Here is a 22,794-nt window from a genome sequence, read left to right as displayed (position 1 = left end):
TTACCAGCCTTGTCTTTTTCGTGTTCTCACACTTTCGAAAGGGAAATCAACCAGCTAACCAAGGACTCATTTAATACCCATTTTGACACCTGAGACTCAGCCTTACCCTTAATTCCAGAACTGCTTCTTCTGTTGATCCTGAATGATCACCTGATAAATCCGTATTGATCAGTGAGGTGGAACTGGTCCAGTCTGCCAGTAGCTCCTTTACCAGGAAAACAAGCTTCTTTTTCTTCTGCTTTCCACCTGGACTTGGGGGCAGCTGGCGTTGGAGTGCCTCTCTCCTCAGTTCTCATAGACGGTCCTGCAGACATATGTCCTGCACTTGAGGAAGGAAGAAGAGGAGGTACCCTTGCCGACCCCATCTAGCTGCCTGTGCCCTTAAATCGGGAAAAGCAAGCTTTCTAAGAAACCATGCCGCCCCAGCCACGGTGCTCCTCTGTCATTCGTTTCCTTGGCCAGAACTGGGTCACAGGTCCATCCCAGCTGGAAGGTGGGGGCTGGAATAACTGTCATGGGCTTAGACCAGCCAGCCACCGCTTTTTTCCTTGAGCTGAAAACACTGCCATCTGAATAAAAGTGACATTCTTTCAGCAAGGAAGGAGCGGGGAATGGGTGTTGGGTTAGCTAACCGTGTCTGCCACTTCTCCGTGGCACGAGTCCCAGGGCCTGTGAAACCTCCTCACCTGGTCGTCAGCATCACGACAAAGCCCGTGCCTGGGAGTCGTCCAGACCACCACTCAGCATTTACCTCTCAGCTCAGGTGTCACTGGTCATTTCTGCTCAGCATGAACTCGAGGCCACTCTGTGCCTAGAGCCGTGAGACTCCGCCAGGTCTGCAGACGCGCTGGGGAGACAGCCACGCCAGTCAGGGCCTTCAGCTCGGCGCCGTCAGCTCCAGACCCGGGGCCCTGCCCAGGGGCTCCCTACCTGGGCGGTAAGGGGGTGAGTGAGAGCAAGGCTCTGGGCGAGGGTGCTGAGCAGAATCCTGACAGTCGAGGAGGAGCCTGTGAAGCTAGGAGACTCTGGGATGTCACTGCAGCTCTGACAAAATTCCTTGAGCTCACACGTTCCAGGCCCCTCGCCAGTCAGCCCAGGGGTGCCCTGAAGGCAGGGACGGCGCCTTGCCTCTGATCCCATTTGTGTGTCCCTAGAACTGGCTCAGTGCCTGGAACGTATCTGGGGCTCTATAAATATTTCAGTTTTAGTAAATGAGTTAACGTAGAAATAAGTAGATTGTTGTCCAAGATGTGGGCATCTCTTGGCCAGAGTGATGCAGTTATGCGCTGAAAGGGACCTGGCGGCTAGTCCCTCCTCCCTGCCAACAAGTGAACCTTAAGGGCCTGGTATTCCCTGGGGATTCTGGCTGGAACAGGTGTTCTGGGGTCCATTTGTCCGGACGTATGTCAGCTATAAATTCCCCCTTGAGGCTTTCGAATGTGTGAGGCTGAGTGAGGGCCCCAAGAGGGGTGGCAGGTGTTTTGAGGAATGATTTCTTAAAGCAGTTTGGGCCAGCTCTAGCATCTTTGAAAAGTGTCCATCCTTTCTGTGTTTGTGGGCTGCCTTTGGCCGTCGGGGTTCGGGAATCAGGTTGTCCCCTTTATTTACAGAGGCAAGGCTCAGTGGCTCTGCCTGCCCTGAGCTCCAGCCATCAGCCTCCAGAGATTTGCTCATAATCAAGACTAAACCTCCTGAGTCAACTCGTTTTAAATGACGCTCAGTCCCCAGCCAGTCCCTCTGGCGTCCCGCTAAAGTTCAAGCAGCTGGTCCCCACCCCGCAGCTGCCACTGTCCTGGGTGGAGCTGTCTAAATACTGCACCAGCATCCTCTCTCGTATCTGGTTCTAGACGGACAGCTCCGTGCTGTTTCCAAAATAACCCCTTCCTTGGGGCTTGTCAGACCTCTGGTGCCTTTTAGGATAAACATTAAAAATACCTCCTCCCAAGCCAGGGAAGGGATCATCCTTTCCCCTCGCCAGCTGGTAAGGAGACCTCAAGCTGGTCCTGCCGTGAAGTATTTGTGCCCCTCAGTACGAAAGGAGATCACTGCACACAGAACTGACGGGATGACCGCACTGCCTGGTAATGCGTGGTTACTATGGGGACATGTGGGACCGTATCGCTTCAAGGGCAGCGCAGGTCTCCGCTAAGCTGCCTCCAGCGCTAAATTTAAATTGGCCTCTTCACCCAGAGCCAGTCCCGTGTGTCTTGATCTTGGCCCGTCCTCCAGGTGGCCCTGCGACAGGTGTGTGCTTTGCAAGGTGTCTCGTGTCACACGTGCTCACACCGACCCAGAGATGAGGAGACTTGCTGCAGAGCCAGCGCTTGGACCCAGGACTTTCCAATTCGCGGTTGGTTCTCTTTCCGGGATTTTTAGGGCAACTGGAAGAGTCCCTCTTCATTCCGCTTTTTGTTTTAAGTGAGAAATTGTGAAGAGGTTTAGATCAGTCGTTTATGTAATGTCCTATAGTGAACTGTGTTTTCCCGTGTGGCTTACCCCAGGGCCTTTGTATAACTGAGCAGCCTTGTCCCTGGAATTGCACTGCAGCTCCTTAGGGAGGCAGGTGGGCCCGTAGCACACTGTGCCCGTTCCATCAACGCCCTGCTGACTTGGGTTTGCATATACAAGTTCATGCCTTCAAAACTGAGCTGCTCTCTGCAGGCATCCCCTGTGTTCCTTTGTGCGTCGGGCTGAGTCTTCCCGTTCCTTAAAGAGAAACCTCGTTTGTGACACTGTTGACCACATGGGTTCCTGTGTGTGGCTCCCTCTGACGGGCAGGCTGTGAGCCCCTTGTGGGTGAGGACCAGGCCCACTTCTACCTCACCCCCAGCGCAGAGCCCAGGATTTGCAGGGCCGATGCTTTCAAGTGTATCTGGGCGTAAATGAAATAGTTCCTAAATGTGGCAGCACCACTGCATCTGCTCCAGGCTGGACGTCCTACGGGCTGGGAGGGTCCCCGGAGTGACCGTGGGCTGCCTTCACTCATCAGCCTCTCTGTTTCCTCTTGCTTTTCTCAGACGTGCTCTGCCCCAGCGTCCGCGTGGAAGGAGATCGCTTTAAGCACACCAATGGCGGAACCAAGGAGATCACAGGTGGGAGAGAAATGGCCACCCTACGTGGCTTGCTTTGCTGGGCTGTTTCCCGGGCCTGAACGTGACCCTCCTTGATTCAGGGGTGACCTCACTGATGCTTCCCTCACTCCCATCTTTCACCAAGTCCTGATACGATAGTTTGAACCGTACAGGTAGCCACTCCATCAGCAAACCGTCCAGTAGGGGAGAATTTCCCATTTTCCACCTGGGAGTCAGTGGTGATTCTGTGGGAGTCATAAAGCGTGCAGCAGGGTGAGCGAGGTGGTGAGTGAGTGAGCGGATGATTGGCAGCGTGAGTGAAAGGGTGGATAAATAAATGCATTTGGGAATGAGGGAGACAGTGAATCAGAGTTATAAATATATGAGAGGATTAATGGATAAAAGAACTGGGAGACGCATGACTGCAGAGCCAGCAGCAGAAATAAATAGCGCTATCTCGTCAGAGGCTGTCTCCGTACGTTCCAGGGCGATCAGGGTGCGTGGGGATGGCTGAGCCAGCATCCCCGTCACCCTGACGGTGTTGAGCGTCAGTTACTTTTCTTGGTGGCCATTCATCCTGCTGGACACTTCAGGTGCGTGATCCAGGAAAGTCTTCTTCCCCCTCCAGGACACCAGCCCTGCTCTCCTCTCCAGGGGCCCTGACTTTCCCTCCCAAAGCATCTTGGGTCCAGTTCTAACCCACATGTAGTCTGTCTCTCATCCGAAGCAGTGAGCCACGTGCAGGAGATCGGGACCAGGTGTCTTGTAGGCACTGCCGGTGCCCTGCCTCTATCCCAGGGGCCCTGCCGTGGCCACATGAAGACGCCAGCCTCTGCATCTTGGTGCTGGAGGGACATTTCTAGAACGGCAGAAGGCTGTTCTGCCCGTGTGCGTGGGAGGTGAAATGCCAGGGAGTAACCCAGCCCTCAGTCAGTGACCATCAGCGAAGGAACACCCAGCTCTTTGACCCATTTCCCGGAGCGTCCCACTGGGGTCCAGCTGTGGTCGCCCACCGGGCAGCTGACTGTTCATCCACTGCCATCTCTGCCTGCAGCCGTTCCTTCTCCATCAAGCGCCTCCCAGATAAACTCGTAGCACTTCTGAGGAAGCCCCTGGTGTGTAGTTGGCGGACAGTGTGGTCCTGTCTCTGTCAGGGTTTCTCTGTCCAGCTCACGAGATAAAGATGACTTTCACCCTCTTCCCTCTGTTAGCGCAGTTGCCTTGACGTGAGCATGTTCGTAGCTGAGTCGCTGCCCAGAGGGCAGACACGCTGGGCAGTTGGACAGGGATGTTCCCCCTTACTGCCGCGGTGACGGCCAGCTGAGCTCTGGTTCTGGGTAATCCAGCCTCCATCCCTGGAGTTTGGGTGGGCCTGCCAGGCTCTGCCCTGGGACAGCTTCTGCTGAGGTCACCCTTCAGAGCAACTTCGTACCTTCTGCTTTGTCCATCTCCGGCTTCCTGAGCGATGACTCCTTCACAGCAGTATCGCCCCTAGAGAGTTTCATTATCCAGTGTGTCTGTCCGCAGAAGGGAAGTTGTTACGACAGTAACAAAGGTGGTGATACTCGACACCAGCACTCACTGCGCGCCAAGGAATATGCCCTCATTTTCTCACTGAGCCCTTCCGGCGTCTGAAACTGGTGCTATTATGTATTTTTCAGTAGGTACTGAGGTGCAACCACATTAAGCAACTTGCCTGAGTTTGCGGCGGAGTGAGGGCTCACATCCAAACCTTCAGAAGGAAAGGAGGGAGGCAGGGAGGGAGGGGACACAAATGAGCACACGAATTTGCTACGTCATCTATAAAGCAGAATAAGCTTTCCTGTCATTGTATGGACTGAAGAGCCTCCAATATTTTTTCTAACGGGGAATAACTGATTCTTGCCGGGAAGATTCGGAACGTGTGTTTGTGTGCGCGTGTATATGTGCGTGTGTACGTGTGCACACGTGTCACCTGCAGAGCTGGGGACAGATCCTTTCGTCTCTGCACACGAGGAGGGTGGTGCCGGGGAGTCTCTGTGGTGAGTGGATAGACACGGGACCCTGTGTTCGGAACCCGCCCTGTGGGCCCGCAGCCTGGGGAACGCTGGAACCTCGCTCCCCTCCATGGGCTCCGAGAGCAGAGAGCCCCCTGGATCCGTCGTCTCCTCTAATGATGATCAGCCCAGAAAAAACGCTCCCCCCGCCGTGCTGAGGCTGAAACCAGAGTTAGGACGGAGCGATCTTCTCAGACTTAAATGCCAACTTAAATGCAGTTGGGTAATCGGATCAGCTTTTGTAAAAAAATATTGTGGTTCCTCAAAGCCTCACCTCCAGACGTTTCCTTAAATGACTCCAGCTATTTTTAGGGCCTATCTGGGCTGGGCCTGTGAGCATGGGGAAGAGAACAGACGAGGCAGTTTGGAGACGAAGGTCTTAGACAGGACATGCTGCTCCCCAGCCACCGGCCGGGGTCCGTCTCCTGGCATCTCTGAGACTTAGTTTCCCCACTTTATGCAGTAGTGGAGCCAACGTACTGTCTGTGAGGACCCCTCTAGACTCTAAGAACGGAATGGTCTCCCAAGTTCTAGCCACTCAAGGTGTTATACAACACTGGGGGGGGGCAGGGGGGGAGTATAGCTATTTAATGCTTAAGGAAGGTTCTAGCCCTGGTCCAGCTCTGAGATTTGGCCACAGACATCCTGATTCTCTCTTCTCCTACCTGAGCTCCGACATCCAGTTGATAATCACTGAGTCACGACCCATCATCTCCAACAGCCTCAGTCCGGTGCTTCTTCCGCCCCTCCTCCCCCGGCCCTGTGTTACCAAGTCTGGTCCTCTCTGGTCCTGCTCTTCCATCCCCTGCTGGCAGAATGACCTTTTAAAATAGAAACAGGATTGTGTTTCTCCTTTGCTTTAAAGCCCTGCGGTGGCTCCCTGTTGCCTGCAGAAAGAAACTCAAACTGCCTCACGCGGTCGGCAGAGCCCAGCCTTGTCTGCCCTTGCCTGACTTATCCCCAGCCAGAGTCCCCCTGATTGTGGCTCTGGAGATCCCGAAATAGCCAGGAGTCTCAAAAGGAGCCCAGCTGACTCTGGTCTGGTGACCTTTGCACATCCAGCTACCTTGGATGCCCTTTCCTCCTTTTCTTATCTGCCCAGATTTTATTTGTTCTTCAAATTCAGCCCAGGCCTTGCCTCCTCTGAGAAGTCCTCCCTGATTGCTCCTCAGCTGGACGAAGGAAATATTCCATGTGCTCCAGTACAAGCCCAGGCACCTCCCTCGTTATCATTTACGCATGATACTAACACTGCTTATCTATGTGCCTGTTTCCCTGTAGACACTAAACTTTTCCGGGGGCTGGGATTTTGTCCTGTTCATTATTGGAATCTGAGCAGCCAACAGGGCATCTAATATGTAGGAGGCCCTTAATGGTTTAGGGAATTCCTTTCTTCTCCCTTTTGATCTTTCCACAAACGATGCCTCAAAGAGGAACGGAAACCAGAAGTCCTCCATTTTTAGGGATGGAAATGTGAATCAGATCAGGTTCCTCAAATCACTCACCTTCTAGTGAGAAAAGCAGTCCCATAGACGGACGAGCTGAGTGCACCTCGGCCAGACCCACTGAAGACCCGGGAGTGACTGGTGCCCGGGGAGGCCAGCCCTGCTGCGTCCAGCGCGGACCTGTGAAGGACGAGGAAGAGCGCACAGTAGGCGCCCACAGGAAGCGGGTGCCGCCTGTGGGCTCCCGGCAGTCGTGACCGGGTCCCTGATGCCGCCTGGTTCAGCTGACTCAGTGCCTTTGGGGAGGTGCGCCCTTGCAGTTCCTGCGTGAAACGATGGCTCCTTTATCTCCCGGTGCCGCGCGTCAGAGTCCGCTTACCTCAGGAACGTTTTTCATTTTCCTCCCGGCCCTTGTTTATTTCAGGCCGTTCCTCTTTTCTCCGTGCCCTTTGCTGCCACCTAGTTAATTGCTTGTTGCTTGAAGTTTTGTCGTGTTTAAGTCTTTGTTTTTATTCATTGAAACCAGTGAAAGTGGAGCTAGAAAGTGGAGCATGTGTTTGCTTTTTTAAAACTGTTTATCATTATGATTATTGTTAATTCTCCCACAGATAACTGCTAGAGGGAAACCCAGCGCCAGGAGGCGACCCCTGGCATCAGGGGCGCGGCTGTGAAGTGGAGGAGCAGGTGTCTTTGCTGTCCTGCCCCCGACACCTCGCAGGGTGGGCTTTGGGCACGTGTCTGCTGGATTTTGAACCTGCCCTCTGAACAAGTGCCACCTCTCAGTGGGCCCTCTGGGGACTGGACATCCTTGTGAGGCCTTGGGCAGCCCAGTGAAGTGGGAGATTTTAGGGGCTGAGTCATTGCACCAGAGTCAGGGAGCAGCAGAGTCTAGGAGCAGGGAGGCACCCAGGTGTGTCTGAGTGAGACGCCCTCCTGTCCCCACCTTCGCCCCTTAATTAAAGTGGCAGCTTCTCTGGAGCAGCAGCCCGCCGCCGCCCTACCTCCAGGCAGTAACCTTTCCTGCTCCAGGAGTTTTGCCCCCAGGTGGGTAAGAGCCTCAGAGAACGGACGGGAGAGCCCACAGGGAGCCGCCTGCTCCAGGCTGCTGGAGGTGGGAGGCCTGCGGGGTGGGCCCTTGTCTCTGCCTCACTGTCAGGGAGGCAGGAGGATGCTGGCCTGCCTCTGGCCGCTGCTGGGCCAGCTTTCAGACCTAGGACAGCCTGGCTCCAAACCTGCTCTGCCTTTCTCTGGAGCAGAATCTGAGCCCCAGACAGCCCCAAACGCCTTTACCACTTGGTGTTCTTCCATGGAACCTTCTGGGCCCATCACTCCACTCCCAGGCACCAGCCTCTCCCAGTGTCTCATGCTTCCCAGGCCCCTAGGGGCGCTTCCAGGTCCAGGCCCCGTGTACTTGGCAGCGCTTTGCAGCTTTGCGAGGTCTCTCCTTGGTGGGCCCTGGGCAGCCCTACCAGCTGCTCCCAGCTGACCTGCTGGGCTCTGTGAGGCCTAGCGCCCAGAGATGCCAAGACGCTTTATGCCTCTTTTCTCCAGGCAATGCTTAACTGTCAGCGACCCGCCCACAGCTCGAGGACCCAGGACAGCCGCCTGTGGGGGCAGGTGGCTGCTCTTTGCCACGCCGAGGGAGGCCTGGTCCCCTGTAACCAGGCTGTAGTGGTGGGGCTGTGGGAGAAGCGGCCGGGCTGTGGCCAGGCTACGAGGCTGCTTTGACAGGGGATTTCACGTAGGACGGGAGTCACACGGTTCCCACCGTGGTCCCCAGGAGGGCTCGTGCTGTTGGCTGAGCAACTACTCGGTGCCGGCCTCACGCAGGCACCCGCTGAGGTCATTTCTCTGAACCCCTGCAAGGAATTACTGCTCTCTCCATTTTTCCAGTGAAGGAGACAGGCTCAAAAAAAAAAAAAATCAGATAATTTCTTCAAAGTTAGTCAGTTTCTTAGTCCCTTTGAGCTGTTGTAACATTTATCTCTTACAGTTTTATGGGCTGGAAGTCAAAGATCAAGGCACCTGCAGATCTTGTGTTTAGTGGGGGCCTGTTTTCTGGTTCACAGATGGCCTTCTTCTTCCGGGACCTCAGATGGCAGAGGGGCAAGGGAGCTCCTGGGCCCCTTTTATACCAGCTCTAATGCCATCCATGGGGGCTCCACTCTCAGGACCTAACCACCCCCAAAGCCCCTACCTCATAAACCATGACATTGGGGGTCAAGTTTCAGTATTTGCATTTGGATTGGGGGGGCACATTCAGCCCACGGCACTCAGCTAGAAGGCTGCCCCAGGGCAGAGTGTGCAGTGGGCTGTTTTCACATCCTCAGCACCCAGTGCACATTGTGCGTTTACTGGGGATTCACTCCCTTTCTTTGGAACTCTCCCTGACCAGCAGCCTCGTGCTTGCAGAATGGAGGGCTTTTTTATTGCATAAAAATCGGACATTTAAATTCACTTATGCAAGAAATGCAGTTTGGAAAACATGCTCTTTCCAGCCATAATGGACATTGGGAAAATGTGATACGTAGTTATTGTGTCACCAAAGGTGATCAGATTCCACCCACTATCCCATTTTACAGACAAGAGGACTGATTCTGGGAGGGGAAGGTGACTCAGCCCAGGTCACCCTGAATCAGTGCCGGGGAGACCACCCCTGAATGCTTATTCAGAACTTATGATGGGACAGTAGAGCGATCACGTGCTCATTCAGGGAGAAGGATCTGTTTAGAGCATCTGGTATTTAATGGACACCTACCTGATGTGCCCCACAAGTGTAAGAGCAGGGATTTGAACCCTAATGTTTCTACCTCCAGAGCCCTTCCTCCTTCGTCACCCCACAGTGCCCACACCGAGGCAGCAGTGTGATGTGCTGACTGAAACTGTCTCGCCGGGGAGTGGGAAGCTCTGGCAGGTGAGAGGGGGGCCGCCTGAGGGCAGGCACCAGCCTCACTCCTCTCGCGTCCCGTGTGGGCATTGTGGTCTGGCTCCTCGGAGGACCCCGTCTCCAGGACTCAAGTCAGCCCCCCCACCGCTCCCCGACTGGTCCAGGCAGTTTTGTAGGGAGTTGTGAGTAAGGATGTGCTGCTGGTGGTGGAGAATCAGGAGTAATAACTCACCTGCTGAACCAGTGTCCTGCTGTGTGCTGAGTGGTCCCATGGGATTCTCACAGCAGCCCAAGTGGCGGCCTCAAGCTCTTCCGTGGTGTTGACTGAAAAAGAATGCATATCCTAAAAGCTGAGAATTATGTTTTATTAGGCAGACTTTCCGAGGACTTCAAGCCCAGGAGACAGCCTCTCAGACAGCTCTGAGGGAGGGGAGGAGCCAGGATATATAGGAGTTTTTGCAGCAAAGACCAGGTAGTCGAAACATCAAAAGATTGCTGTTAATGAAAGAAAACCAAGTATCTCAAGTTGAGGAATTTAGCGCATTTTTCTGTATGGGAAGGTGCAAAGTCTGGGCTCACTGAAATCACTCCTTTGACCTGCACCTGGCTCTCTAGGGCTGGTGTCCTGTGCTTTCCCATCCCGAGTCTCCTTGCGGGGGCACCCTGGCGGGGTGGCTGCAGAGGCTGAGGGCTTGACGGCGGGCATCCTGTTTCCATCCTGACTTCCCTCAGGGCTCGCCGTAGGGGGCAGGTGGCTGTAGCGTCCTGTGTGCTCCTGTGGCAGGCAGTGTTTTTCATTCACACGGGTGTCAATGCCTTCTTTCACAACCATGTACCGGGGCTCCTGGGGTTATGTGACTCGCTCAGTGTCACATAAATATGTGACTGAGCTGGGTGACCCCCGTCCCACTAGCTCCCCTGAGCCCAAAGGTCATGTCTTTTCCATCACTTTACATGGTCAATGCCTGAGGCCTCTCTTAGAGCCAAAGCGAAACAAGATACACCTGTCCACTAACGGGAGCTCGTGAACACAGTTTTCCTTTCTCTGATGTTTCGCTCTTTAAAATTGTACAGTTTAAAAGCTGCTGAACTATAATTCAAGCAAAATCCAAATGAATTGCAGAAATGTGGCTGCAGGACGGAAAGCCCTAAATCGCTGCTTTGCCTGCAAGGCCGACCTGTGTGAGCCAGGTGTTCCTCCGGGGGCTTCCGGAACCCCGGCCACACGGCCAGGACAGTGCCCGTCCTCTCCCTGCTTCACTGTGATGCAGGACTGTCACAAGCTCACGTTTCCTGGGAAACCCCAGCAGCTGCGTTTCTCCTGCACCTATTTCCTGGGCTGGGCAGTGGCAATGGAAGCTGGCTGGCTCCGGACTCTGCTGTGGCCTCATGTTTTCACCTGGGAAATGTATCTGCACAGTTCCCTCCGCTTAAATCCCGCTCCGCTCCCCGGGCAGGGTGGGCGGGCTGCCCTCGCAGAGCAGGCGTGCTTTCCCTGTCTCCTGTGCTCTTCCCGGCAGACTCACTCCCTGCTCTTCTCTCTGGATAGGTTTTGACCTGATGGATCTGTTCAGCGTGAAGGCGATCTTGGGGAAGAGGGAGACCGGAGCGCAGAGTTCCTATGTCCGGATGGGCGCCTTCCCTGTGGTGCAGAGGACCGAGTGAGTGGCGACGTCTCCTTCCACACTTACCTAGACGGGGCAGGAAGGAGGCCATGGTTGCTCCCTGAGCACTGGGTAGGGCTTTAGCCTCCAGAGCACCTGGTAAGGCCTCCCTGAGATGAGGCAACTGAATCCCTGACCTGGGATTCAGCCTGTTTCTTAGCCGATCTATTACCATGAACGCTATCGGTCCCCTGGTCCTTCTGCGCTCACCTCTCTGTACCAGCAGTGTTCATCATCTGTCCGATCATGCATGCGTTTTTCTATCAGTTCAGTAAACAACAAACGTTTACGGCTTAGACCCTCAGCATCTACTCCAGCCCGGCCGCTCCGTTACCGCAGGCATAGCGCCCCCCGGAGTCTGGTGCTTGTTTGGCCAGTGGAGACCCAGGTCAGTATTTACCGGGTGCCTGGCCTCCCACGAGCTATTAGAGGCCCCTGTGCCTCCATCACAGCATGTTTTCACCTGAGATGGATGTTCCCACCTTGCAACACTGTTGAGAGGATTGTGCTACAAAGATGTGTCCAGTGTCCGCCAGCTGTCGGTCTCCAGTCAGGTGTTAATGACGCCCGAACGAGATGTTCCATGAAGCGCCTCTCAGGCAGACTGAGCTTTTGAAAATGAGAAGTGATATTCTATCTTGACACTCCGCCTCCACCTTCAAACTCGTTGCTTCAGGGTGTTCTTAAGCTAATGGTCTGGAAAGACCTTGTGTGTGATCCGGCCCCGTCCTGCCTTTTTGGCCTCAGGCTCTTCTTTGGTGCTCCCTTGTCCGGCTCCTCTGTCTCTGTTCTGGGAGCCTTCCCGCCACCCTCCTCCCAGGGCAGAGCCTCTGTTCACGCTCTTCCATCCCTGGGGACACCTGCTCGCCCTTCCGAGTACAGCCCAGCCATCCTGCTTTCCAGGACGCCTTCCCCGGCCTGAGACTGAGTCGGGTCTCCCCTGTCCTCGCTCCTCACAAGCTGTACTCCTGCATGAAACGTTGTAACGTTGAAGCCAACTGCAATTGTGCAGTTAGTCCTTTGCAGACTGTCTGCCCTGTTCAGCGAGCAGCTCCGGGGGGACCTGAGTCTGGTCGCTGCAGTCCCAGCGTCGGGCCACACCTGCGCAGTGGAGGGGGTTCGTCAGCACCGGCTGAGTGGATGAGTCAGTACCCAGTCGTGAAAATGCCCCGTTAGGGACTAGCCGGGCAGAGGTGGGCATGGAACACCTGGCCTCAGAGTTTGAGTTTTGCAGGTGTGCAATCGTTTTCCTAACTCAGCCGGCATTCTGTGAGTGCCAGCCCTGCCCCCGGCAATAGATCAGGCTCTAACGCCCTTGATGGCTTACAGAGCCTGCAGACGTGGGAGTGATGGGACAGAAGAGGAAATGGGACAGGTCACCCTCTCGAGTCTCCTCTTCTCACCGTGCAGTGGGAACCGTAATCACGGTCAGGGAGCCTTAAAGGAGGCGTGCCTTTCCCGACAGTGGGCATTGTTCCATCCTGCAGGTGCTGAGACTCAGGTGCTGGGATCTCCTTCTTAGCCACCTGGCCCCATTCGGGGGCTGCACAGGGCGGAACGGAATCCGGTTCCATTTCCCTCTTTACTCCCTGTACTTTTTTGGCCTTACCCATCCAATTCACCATCCGTACCTCTTGGGAAGCACCACAGGCAGCTTCACTGTAAAGCAGTCATGCGATAGAGAAAGAACAAAACAAAGAGAAGAACGCGCACGTTACACAGACGGGGTGGGAAGCCCGGCAGGGGCCCGTCTGCGGACGGCGCTGTCTTTCTGCCAAGGCACTTGGGGCCAAGAGCAGGCTGGCTTTGGGCACTACCCTCTGGAACGTGGGGTTGGAGGGTTTCTGAGAAACGGATTTGGGCTTGTGTTGAGTCGCCCTGAGCAGGAGTTTCTACACGGTTTTGAATTTGTTCCAGTGGCGAAACACCAGAAACAAAACCCAGCCAGCAAAGCCCCGACACGTCAGGGCAGCGCGCCCCCTTCTTTCCCTGGCGCTTTGACATTTACACGCAGACACACACACGCGGGTCATTTCAACCTGCAGGTGAACCGTGTCCGTGATGGAAAGGGGCATCGCTTTCAGTAGCTACATTTTTCATAGATTTTTCAATTTGTATTTCTTTCTCACTTGTTTGATGTTTAAAGGGCATTTTACACACCTTATCTAATTTCTTTCTCGCTGTGGTCAAAGGAGGGGGGCAAGGCTTGTATAATCCTCATCATTTATCTGATGAGACATTTGAGTCTCAAAACAGGACAGTAGCTTGTTCAGAATCTCATAGTCCCTGGGAAGCAGAGGTTGGCCGCAAACCCGGGTCCTCCCGCTCCAGCCCGTCCGCCCCTGCACTGTAATCTCGCAGTCGGCTCCGTTGTTTGTGGAAAGGCTTAGATTCGGCCGTTTTGTTTTCTTTAGAGACCCTCTGTTGTGACCCTTTGTTTTCCCCTCCTAAGCATCATTTTTCTTAGGCTGTGTATGTAGTCTAAGAAAAAGTCTTAGCCTTTCCATCAATGGAGGCATTTCTGCCCGAGCTCAGGGATGTTGGGGTTCGGTGCCACAGCACCGCAGTGAAGGGAACATGGAATACAGCGGGTCACACGAGTATTTGGGTTTCCCCATGCATATGAGAGTTATGCGTATGCCGTTCTGTAGTCTGTTAAACGTGCAGTAGCCAACCGACTAAAAGACAATGTACATGTCTTCATTTAAAAAAGAATGCTGTTGGAAAAATGGCTTCCTTGGTACAGGGTTGTCAGAAATCTTCAATTTTTAAAAACACAAATCTGTGAAGCACGATAAAGCTAATAAGCACCGCAGAGTGAGCTGTGCCTGTGTGCAGACAGACGGAGACACGGACATGGCGCACAGGGGTGCCCGGGCCTTCTGCTGCGTGCAGACAGACGGAGACACAGACACGGCGCACGGGGCGTCTGCCTCTGTGTTACACACGCGTGTGTTGTTTCAAAGGCATGAAAAGTGAGCGTGTGTGGGAAAGAGCAGTGGCGTGGCTGGCCTCGTTGGTGCAAGAGGAAGAAAAAGAAAGTGAAGGGAAACCCACCTGTGCCCCAGAGCTGGTACCCGTGCAGACGGGTGGCGAGGCCTCGGCCCCCTCCCGTGTGGGCAGTGACCTAGGATGTCCCTGAATCCTGAGGGAGACCCTGGCACCCTGAGTGGTGGGCGCTCTTCCCAGTGCTCGGATGTGGTCCTGGGTGACATCCCAGCTCAGGGAATGACTCTGGACAATGGAGCCAATGCCCAGCTGTGGTCTGTGAACAGAGAGCCGCAGAGGGAGGACCAGTCTTTGCTCACAGGTTCTACAGCCAAACGAAGGGTCCCTGAGGGTCCGAGAGTCTGAGAACCAGGAACCCGGACGCCTCCTCATTTCCCTTCCCAGCTCTCTGGCCAGACAGCTTCCGCCTCCTCCAGTGTGGAAGGCGGTACCTTGCATTCCTTACCCCGGAGTGGCGTCTGGCCCCTCCGTGGCCGGCGTGGGGGTGAAGGTGCCTCAGCTCGCGACCAGGAGGAGAGCCTGCAGGCCAGCCCCCCTCTTGGGGTGGGAGCCGCTGCCGGCCCCTCACCAGCCAGGCTGTGGGAGTTAGCCCCTGAGGGCCCGGCCGCCCGCAGCCATGACACGTGCATCGTGACACCGTGCACTTGTGACGTATTGCAGGGACAACTTTCATTCTGAATTTGGAGGGGAAAGGGCGGTTACGGGACTGTCTGGACTGGAGCTGCAGGGGGTTGAGGAGCTCCCCCAGGTGAGGGGCTGGCCCCCTATGCCCTGCAAGAAAGCTGGGCTCTGTGGAGAGAGGGGGATGTCCCGGCATGTGGGGCAGGCGCCAAGCAGGATAAGGTACCCCAGTGTGGCCTTGCTGAGACGGAGCAGGCAGGGAGGCCTGAAGGCTGGGGCACTCAGCTGCGTCTGACCCTGGGGAGGGGGTGGCAGTTTGGCACATGTCGTTGATTTTGGAGAGATGGGAGCAGACCGGTACCACGGGGTGGATTTGAAGGGGCTAAGGGTGGGGGTAATGGAGTGATGACAGGGCCACAGGGAGGGTCACCAGGGTTGCATGGCCGTCCTTACTGAGGGAAGGGCAGTGAAGGCAGGTGAGAGGGTCGGCTTCAGGGGCTGAAGTGGGAGGCCCTCGTGAGCCCAGGGTGTGTGGGTTTCCTCTATAGTGACTGTTCTCAGCCTGGTGTCGTCTGTCTCTGTCTGCCTCCAGGGATGTGTTCCCACAAGGTTTGCCTGACGAGTATGCCTTTGTCACCACCTTCCGGCTCAGGAAAACGTCTCGGAAAGAGGACTGGTACCTCTGGCAGGTCATCGACCAGTACGGCATCCCGCAGGTGGGAGCAGCGCACCTTGTCTCTTGCACACTTCTGCCTCTTTCTCGTGGGGATGGCCTCACCCACTGTGTTCTCTCCAGGGGTCTCTGTTCTGGGCCCAGGAGGTGGAGAGTCTGGAGTGCCGAGGCCCAGGGACCCTGCAGGGGGTGTCACACCGCCAGAGAGCGGCAGCCGCTTCCCCGTGACTGTCCAGTGCCTGGCACCCGGGTGGGGCAGAGGACCTCGTTCTTGGCTCGGGGACCCTCAGCCCAGCCAGGGAGGTGGCAGCCAGCCCTGCTGTCCTCGGCATGCGCTCTGTTAGCATCGTGTTCATGGTGTGGTGGGGGACACGGGCTCAGAGCCAGCAGGACCTGGGTTTGTGCCTTGTGTCTGCTCCTTTCTGGGTGTGGGCTCGGGGACTCACGCGCTTTCTGGGTCTTGCTGTTCTTAGCCCGAAAATGGAAACAGGATGCCTGCCGTGTCTGGTTGGTGGAGGCATCGGGGGAATAATGTCTCTGAAGTGTCTAGAACACTGACTGAGTGTAAGACAGATTTTTTAAATGATGTTCTTTGGTTTTACCTTGGATGGAGCTCTGAAGCCCATCTTTGCCCACCTCTGGTGCATGGGGCTCTCCATTCCCATCAACCACACACAGCAGAGCCAGGAAGGTCTCATCTCCAGGCCCACGCCAGCAACACAGTACGTTTGTTTGAGATGCAGGTGACACGACTTTTTGTGCTCTGCCAAACCCTGAGCCCTGCTTCCTCGGAGTCCGTGGGCCCGCCGTAGCTGTATCACCGCCCTTGTCCTCTCTTGAGACTGAACTGTGTGGAGACGTCACCCATCTTCAGTTGGGGATGCTGGCTGTATTTTCATTTGGGGTTGAAATAAACCAGAAACATGCTCAAGCCACGGGACCACGGCAGCTGCTCTCACAGGCTGCTCCTGAGAGAGGGCTGTGCCCAGCAGCCAGCTCCCCTCCCTGCGGTTGGAGCTGGACCCTGACGCCATGCACGGGTCTCACCCGCACTCACCCACACTCAGTAGGAGCTGAGGGTGGTCCCGAGTGCTTTGCAGATCTTCACACGGTCCTTGGGGCAACCCTGTGGGCAGGTTCTACGCTGCCATCTTACAAGGAGGGCCTGAACCATGGCGAACTGAGGCACCTGCCTGTGTCTTCGTGGCTCGTGAGGAGGGGAGGTGGGGTTTGAACCCAGGCCATCAAGCTCCAGATTTGTGTTACCCACCGTGCCCCGCGGGCTCCGGCCCATGAGTTAGTCCTGCTGAATGCCTTTCCTGCAGCATCCTGGTCAGACTAAGGTGCGTAACCGTCCTCAGGCTTGGCTGCCAGGTGGCCTGGTTTCCTCAGTGTGGGAGGCTGAGTGGAGGAGTGAGATTCTTCTCCAGAGGCTCTTTTTCCAGAGAGCAGGCAGCTCATCATAACCCTCAGCCGCCCCCGTCTGCAGACACGCGGGTCTGGTGTCTCCAGTTTTTAGGGGTCCAGTGCCATGACATTCCTGTGGGGCGAGCCCACACCACCCCTGCAGTCAACATCCTCTTCCTTCAAGGCGTGTGCAGAGCTGTGTTCTCCCTGCCGGCCGTGGCTGCCTCCTCTCCTCCTTCTGCTGGAACGAGCCACGGGCTGCAATTCCGGAGACAAGTGCGGAGGCAGAACCTGCCCAGGAAAACTTTAGGCTCATTTTCAGAGAGGCACCCGGCAGTTCCATTCCATTGAGCCAGCCCCAGAGAGTGCCTGGCCCTGGAAGTGCCCATGGTGGCCACCCCAGGCCTTGGCGGAGTCCTGGCTGGACACAGGAGAAATGGACCACGGCCAGGAGAAGACAGTCTGTGAGCAGAGTGGTGTTAGCAATATTCCCCCGCTTCTGGAGCCATTGTAGACCTGTAACAGGACCTAGGTTTTTATATCCGTGGTATTTACATCCACCCTTGGCAGGTGGCATTCCCCAAACTTGTCATTTGGAGAGGCCGAGGAACATCCATTCATTCCAGATACGACAAAGGGGCAGGAAGAGGAGAGGCTGGCAATGGAGCAGAGTGTGGCGGGTGGTGAGAGGTGGGCTCAGGTTGGGGTGGGGGCCAGGTTTCATAGCCTCGTAGGCCAGTGTCAGGACTTAGACTAGGCGCTGGGAGGCGGGCAGGCCTTGAACAAGAGCCTAGGGGACTGGAGTCCTCTCGGCAGGAGATGGTGTTGACTCTGACCCCCTAGTAACAGTGACTTGGGGAGAAATGGTTGGATTCTGGATATTTTGAAAATAGAATCAGCAGGGTTTGCTGATGGATCTGAGCCGTGAAGTGCCTTCCTGAGCCCCAGCTAATACTGTAGATACGGGACTCAGGCCCTTGGGCCCTCCTCTGCTCTGTATTGTGCTAGAAGGAAGAAGAACATTGACAAATAAACCTACGGCCTCAGGAAGCCCCCGCGGTGGCTCAGGGATACAGGGCTCAAACAGCTGAAACGAACTTCAGGAAATGGCAGACCACGTTTCATCATGGAGCGTTAGATGATGTGTGTGAGACGTTCCAGGTTATTAGTCAGGGATTTGTAGTTTGGTTTTCCACCCTAACCCTAATGTATCAGCAGGCAAGGTAATTAGAGAGAAATCTTAGGTCCCCCTTGGCTGTACTGAAGCCACGTGGGGCCCAGACAGAAACCAGAAAACCCCGGGTGGTGTAAGCACTGTGGCTGATCCTCCGCAGGGCGGTGGGTACCTTCTTTTACCCTCGGGCTCTCATTCAGTCGTTCATTCAGTCCCTGGCTACTGAGAGCTGCTGTGTGGCCTGCCTTGTCCTGGCCCCTGGGTTAAAGAGATGCCAGCTTGAAAGCAGAGTGTGGAGCAGGCAAGAAACGGGGACAAAATAAATGAATGAGATACTTGCATACACTGACCCGAAGTGCTGTGACAAAAGTAACTAAATTACCTCACCTGAGGGCGTGTGAGCAGGTCACCAGGTTAGATCCAGTTACGTGTGTGTGTGTGTCAGAGGCGGCGTCACCGAGGTGACATCTTTGAACTGGCTTACTTGATTTGGTATAGCTAGTATTTAGAACAGTGCCTGGAGTATAATAAATGCTGCATAAGTGTTTTACGTGTGTGTTAATTCACTTAATCCTCATAAGAATTCTGTGAAGTAGGCGCTGTCATGGGTGCCATTTTACACATGAGGAAACAGTACAGAGAGGTTGAACAACCTGCCCAAGGTCACACAGCTTAGAAGTGACTCGGTTGTAGGCGAGCAACAGACAGCCCAGATTCGTGAAGCGTGTTTCAGCAAAGTGTCCAGGATTAACGGAGCTGATGAGGTTAAGGGTCAGGGTTAAGGCACCAGTGAGAGAGATTGCCACATCCTGGAATTAGCAACAGCAGGAAGCTTCCGCCCAGAGCCAGGGCAGCCTGGGCAGGGGAGGTTGGTGGTTAGTGGAGACGGTGAGTTCCAGAGTCATGGAGGAGGGAGAGCTCGCAAAGAGCCATGGCAGGGGGAGGGTCATAGCCATCTGGAACCAGGGGAAGCAGGGCAGGGCAGGAAGTGTCAGTCTCAGAGCCTCTCTTCCTGCTCTTTGACCTCCGCTGCCAGACTCACTGGAAGCCAAAGGGCACAGGAGTCCAGGTGAAGAAGTCAGAGATTCTGGTCTGGGAGCCCAGATCCAGGCAGAGAGGGACGGAGCATGGGTATCAGCAATTGAAGCCTGACCCCGCAGAGACTGGACACGAATCTACTCACCCCACCCACACGCTCCGTGAGTGCCTGTCTTCCAAGCGAGGTTGGGTCCCCCACCTCCACGCGCTGCTGGAGTGTCGGGCTGGCTCACTCTGGCATCCCTGACACCTGACAGGTTGCTTACCCGTCACAGAGGATGCTCAGCAAATAGTGTGCCAGCCTGTAGATGCACATTTATTCATTCATTCGTTCATTCATTCTTAAAAAACAGAAAAATAAACGTTTGTTCCAGAGTTTTCCAGGCATTTTGCAAAGGGCTGAGGGGGCATCCAGTGCAAAAGACAGGCATGGTACCTGACACGAATTACTTTATTCTAATGGGGCTTCAATTTTATCCTCAAGGTAAGAGAAGTGGGGGTTAATGGACGAGGTCTCAGGCTGGCACCCGGCATCCGGACATGAATATGTTTCGTTTTGCAACCTGGGGTTTTAAAAGGTGCTGAATCCAGTCAGGGTTTCTGGTCGGTCTCACAGCCCAAGCCCTTCTGCACCAGTGGCCTCGCAGTCTTACAGGCGCTCCTACCAGCAGAGCCCCTCTGGGCATTTAAGGTTTCAACCCCTGGATTAATGTGTGAGCTCAAGTCTTCCATTTAGTTTAAGGCTGAGGACAGCCTGCCCGGGAGGTATCAGTAGCATTATGTTGAGGAGAAGCCAAGGCTTAGGGATGTGAGGCGATTTGCCCGAGGCTGAGCAGCTGGTAAGGGTCACAGCCAGGATCTGACTCAGGTTTGTCAGGTCTGACTCTGTGATCTCCCCTCCCCACCTGCCTGCCCCTCTCTTGGTCCCCTGCAGCTCAAGGAGCCCCTGGTTCTCTCATCCCCAGGTGTCCATCCGGCTGGACGGCGAGAACAAGGCCGTTGAGTACAACGCTGTGGGCGCCATGAAGGATGCCGTCAGGGTGGTCTTCCGAGGTCCCCGGGTCAGTGACCTCTTCGACCGGGACTGGCACAAGGTGGCCCTGAGCATCCAGGCGCAGAATGTCTCCCTGTACATTGACTGTGCGCTGGTGCAGACGCTGCCCCTGGAGGAGAGGGAGAACATCGAAATCCAGGGCAAGACCGTGATGGGCAAGCGCCTCTATGACAGCGTGCCCATCGACGTGAGTACCGGCCCGCCTCCGCGGCCGGGGTCCTGGGGCCCCCAGGGAGGGCCTCCGAGCCAGGTGCCCCCGACGTCCCCTCACCTGCCTGGCCCGTTAATCAGGGCATCATCTTAGACTGTCCTAGATGGGAGGCCCTGACTCAGAAAACGGCTGTATCCCCACCACACTCATGCCTTCCTCTGGTTATGTAGCCGTTTCATCAGTCGTTTCTCACCTACACACTGAGCGCCTTCTGTGTGCCCGACACTGTGCTCAGCACTGGAGACACGGGACGTAAGTCTGCATCTATGTGTAGGCTTGGCAGAGAAGAGTGAAACTTCCTTCCAGAGTTTTTCAGGCATCTTGCCAAGGGCTCAGGTAGGGACAGAAAGGGAAATAGAGTTATAAGGTTCCTTGTAGATTTACATAGACACTCTTTCCCCTTTCTTCTCGGATTGTAGAAAGCTTGGAAACTCTAGGAAAGTATATGGGAAATAAGTAAAACTCATCCCCAGTGCACCGCGCAGGGGAGCGGCTGGGACGGGTCAGTGCCTGGACGGCGGTCCTGGCACCACCTCCCTGCCAGTGTTCTTCCTCTCCCCCCGACTTCCTTTCTCTCCTTTTCACTTTCTTGTAGTCTTTCTTTCTTTCTTTCCTCTAGAAATGCATTCCCACACCTGTCCATGCAGACACGCACGCAGGACACATGCGCACTTACCTGCCGTCATCAGGCTGAGGTCAGGTCAGCTTTATCCCCCACGGCCGGAGGCAGCCCCTGCTTCCCGAGAAATGACTAGCCCATGGTCTGGACGGGCTCTTCCCCAAACTATTTCTTTGATTAGTTTACACTTCTGGGCATATTCATTATCAAATACTGTGTTGTTGGACGTGTGCTGGATTCCTTTGAAATTTATGTAAATGATGTCCAGCATACTTAGCCACATCTTGCTTTTCTGTTCTCAAGATTCTGTGTCTAAGCTTTTGTTCCTTCTTTTAGCTGCTTCGTAATACTTTATTTTGCTTGTTTGTATCCTGTTAGCGGAAGTTTAGATTGTTCTGATATTTCACCATCATAATCGGGAAGCCTTTGGGTGTGAGCAAAGGTGGAACATTTGCAAAGGGCTTTCCTCATGGAGGAGACAGGGTGACACTCTTGAGGCTGGAGATGCAGGCCAGTGAGAGAGTTCCTCTGGGGTGCGTACCCTTGGGTTCAGTGACGAGATTGTAGGGTAAACAGTTTTTGCCTTTCCAGCACATTTTAACTTCTCAACAAAGTGACAGAACATTTATGTGCCTAACAGCAGTATAGGGAAGATTTCCTTAGATCCTCACCAACACTTTGATAGTTTTTTTTTTGACATTTTCGCTGTTTTCCAATCAAAACAGTAGATTACAAATATTGTCTGTATACAGATTTCTTAACGTGAAGGCGAGAGTGAGTTGGTCAGAGGTACTATGAAGGGGCGCGGTGGCATTTTACTGTGGTCTCCGTCTGCGTCTCCGCGGAGCTCAGAAGTCCTCCCACGAGTGTGCTGATTGCCCACTTGACTTCCGCTTCATGCTGGCTCACAGCATTTGACTGTTTTTACAATGATGATGCTTTTTTTGCAATTATTTCTAAATAATCTGTATATATTCTGGACACTAACTGCTTATATATTATGTATGTTGCAAATATTGTTTCCTGATCTGTCGAGGGCAAACCATAAACTTAAAAAAATGAGTCTGTTTGACTACATCCAGATTCAAGAAATGGTATTATGGGCAAAAGACACCATAATCAAAGTGATAAAGTCTGTTGTAATTTGCTTTGTTAGGTAAACACTAGATTGCAAATACTGTCTGTGTACAGATTCCTTAAAGTGAAGGCGACAGTAAGTTGGACAGAGGTCCTAGAAAGGGGAGAGCTGGGGGGTGAGGAGAGGGCAGGAAGCCCACCCACTAAAACTGCAGCTCACGCGCCAGCCCCGTCCCCGCCCAGCTGTCACGGCACACGGAGTCCCGCACCGCCCGTGTCCTTGTACCTGATACCTGTACCCGGTACCGGGGAGCCCCAGAGCCTGGTGTCTGTCAGTGGAACCCTGTGCCCACCTCCTGTTTCCTGTTGGGTTCCTAGACTAAAAATGAATCCTGATGAAATGCAGGGAGAGCGAATCAATATCATAAGTCCCTTGCTCCTTTGCAAGCCTTCTAAAAGCGAGGCTGGGGTACTTGTGACCACGGGGCTTGGGGCCTGGACACAGCAGGGAGAGACCACAGTGTCCTGTGGGTGTGCCTGCACTGGACCGCGCATCTGTGACCCCTGGGTCTTCACCACACCCGGCGCGTCAGTGTCAGCATCCCCATCCAGCAGGAGAGGAGACCGAGCTTCAGGGGATCAGGGTCTTGCCCAGCTGCTCTGAGAGAAGAGCAGAGCTGAGACCCAGACCCCAGCCTGGCTGACCCCAGATTCTAAGCTCTCTGCTCCTGAATTGGTTTCCAGACTGTAGCCAGAAAAGGGCCACCAAACTGCATACGGTGGAACCCAGAGAGAGGCCGGGGAAGGG

The 22,794-nt window shown here is 54.7% G+C and overlaps 1 protein-coding gene across 4 annotated transcripts in view; it reads left to right on the top strand.

The window, feature by feature from the left end:
- Window positions 1-22,794, top strand: part of COL22A1 (collagen type XXII alpha 1 chain) — a 213,899-nt gene that overhangs the window by 35,079 nt on the left and 156,026 nt on the right. For all 4 annotated transcript variants that reach the window (XR_012502318.1, XM_074353139.1, XM_074353140.1 and 1 more), the window contains exons 4-7: window positions 3,018-3,092; window positions 10,989-11,100; window positions 15,326-15,449; window positions 19,991-20,266. Coding sequence is in view for 3 of the 4 variants with exons in the window: in XM_074353139.1 (XP_074209240.1) it covers window positions 3,018-3,092; window positions 10,989-11,100; window positions 15,326-15,449; window positions 19,991-20,266 (587 nt within the window). In the remaining variant the exon portion in view is untranslated. The remainder of the gene's footprint in view (window positions 1-3,017; window positions 3,093-10,988; window positions 11,101-15,325; window positions 15,450-19,990; window positions 20,267-22,794) is intronic.

This window comes from Camelus bactrianus, chromosome 25 (assembly GCF_048773025.1).
Source record: "Camelus bactrianus isolate YW-2024 breed Bactrian camel chromosome 25, ASM4877302v1, whole genome shotgun sequence".
Lineage (NCBI taxonomy): Eukaryota > Metazoa > Chordata > Mammalia > Artiodactyla > Camelidae > Camelus > Camelus bactrianus.
Note: the sequence above shows the minus strand (reverse complement) of the source record. Positions and strands in the feature narration are given on the sequence as shown.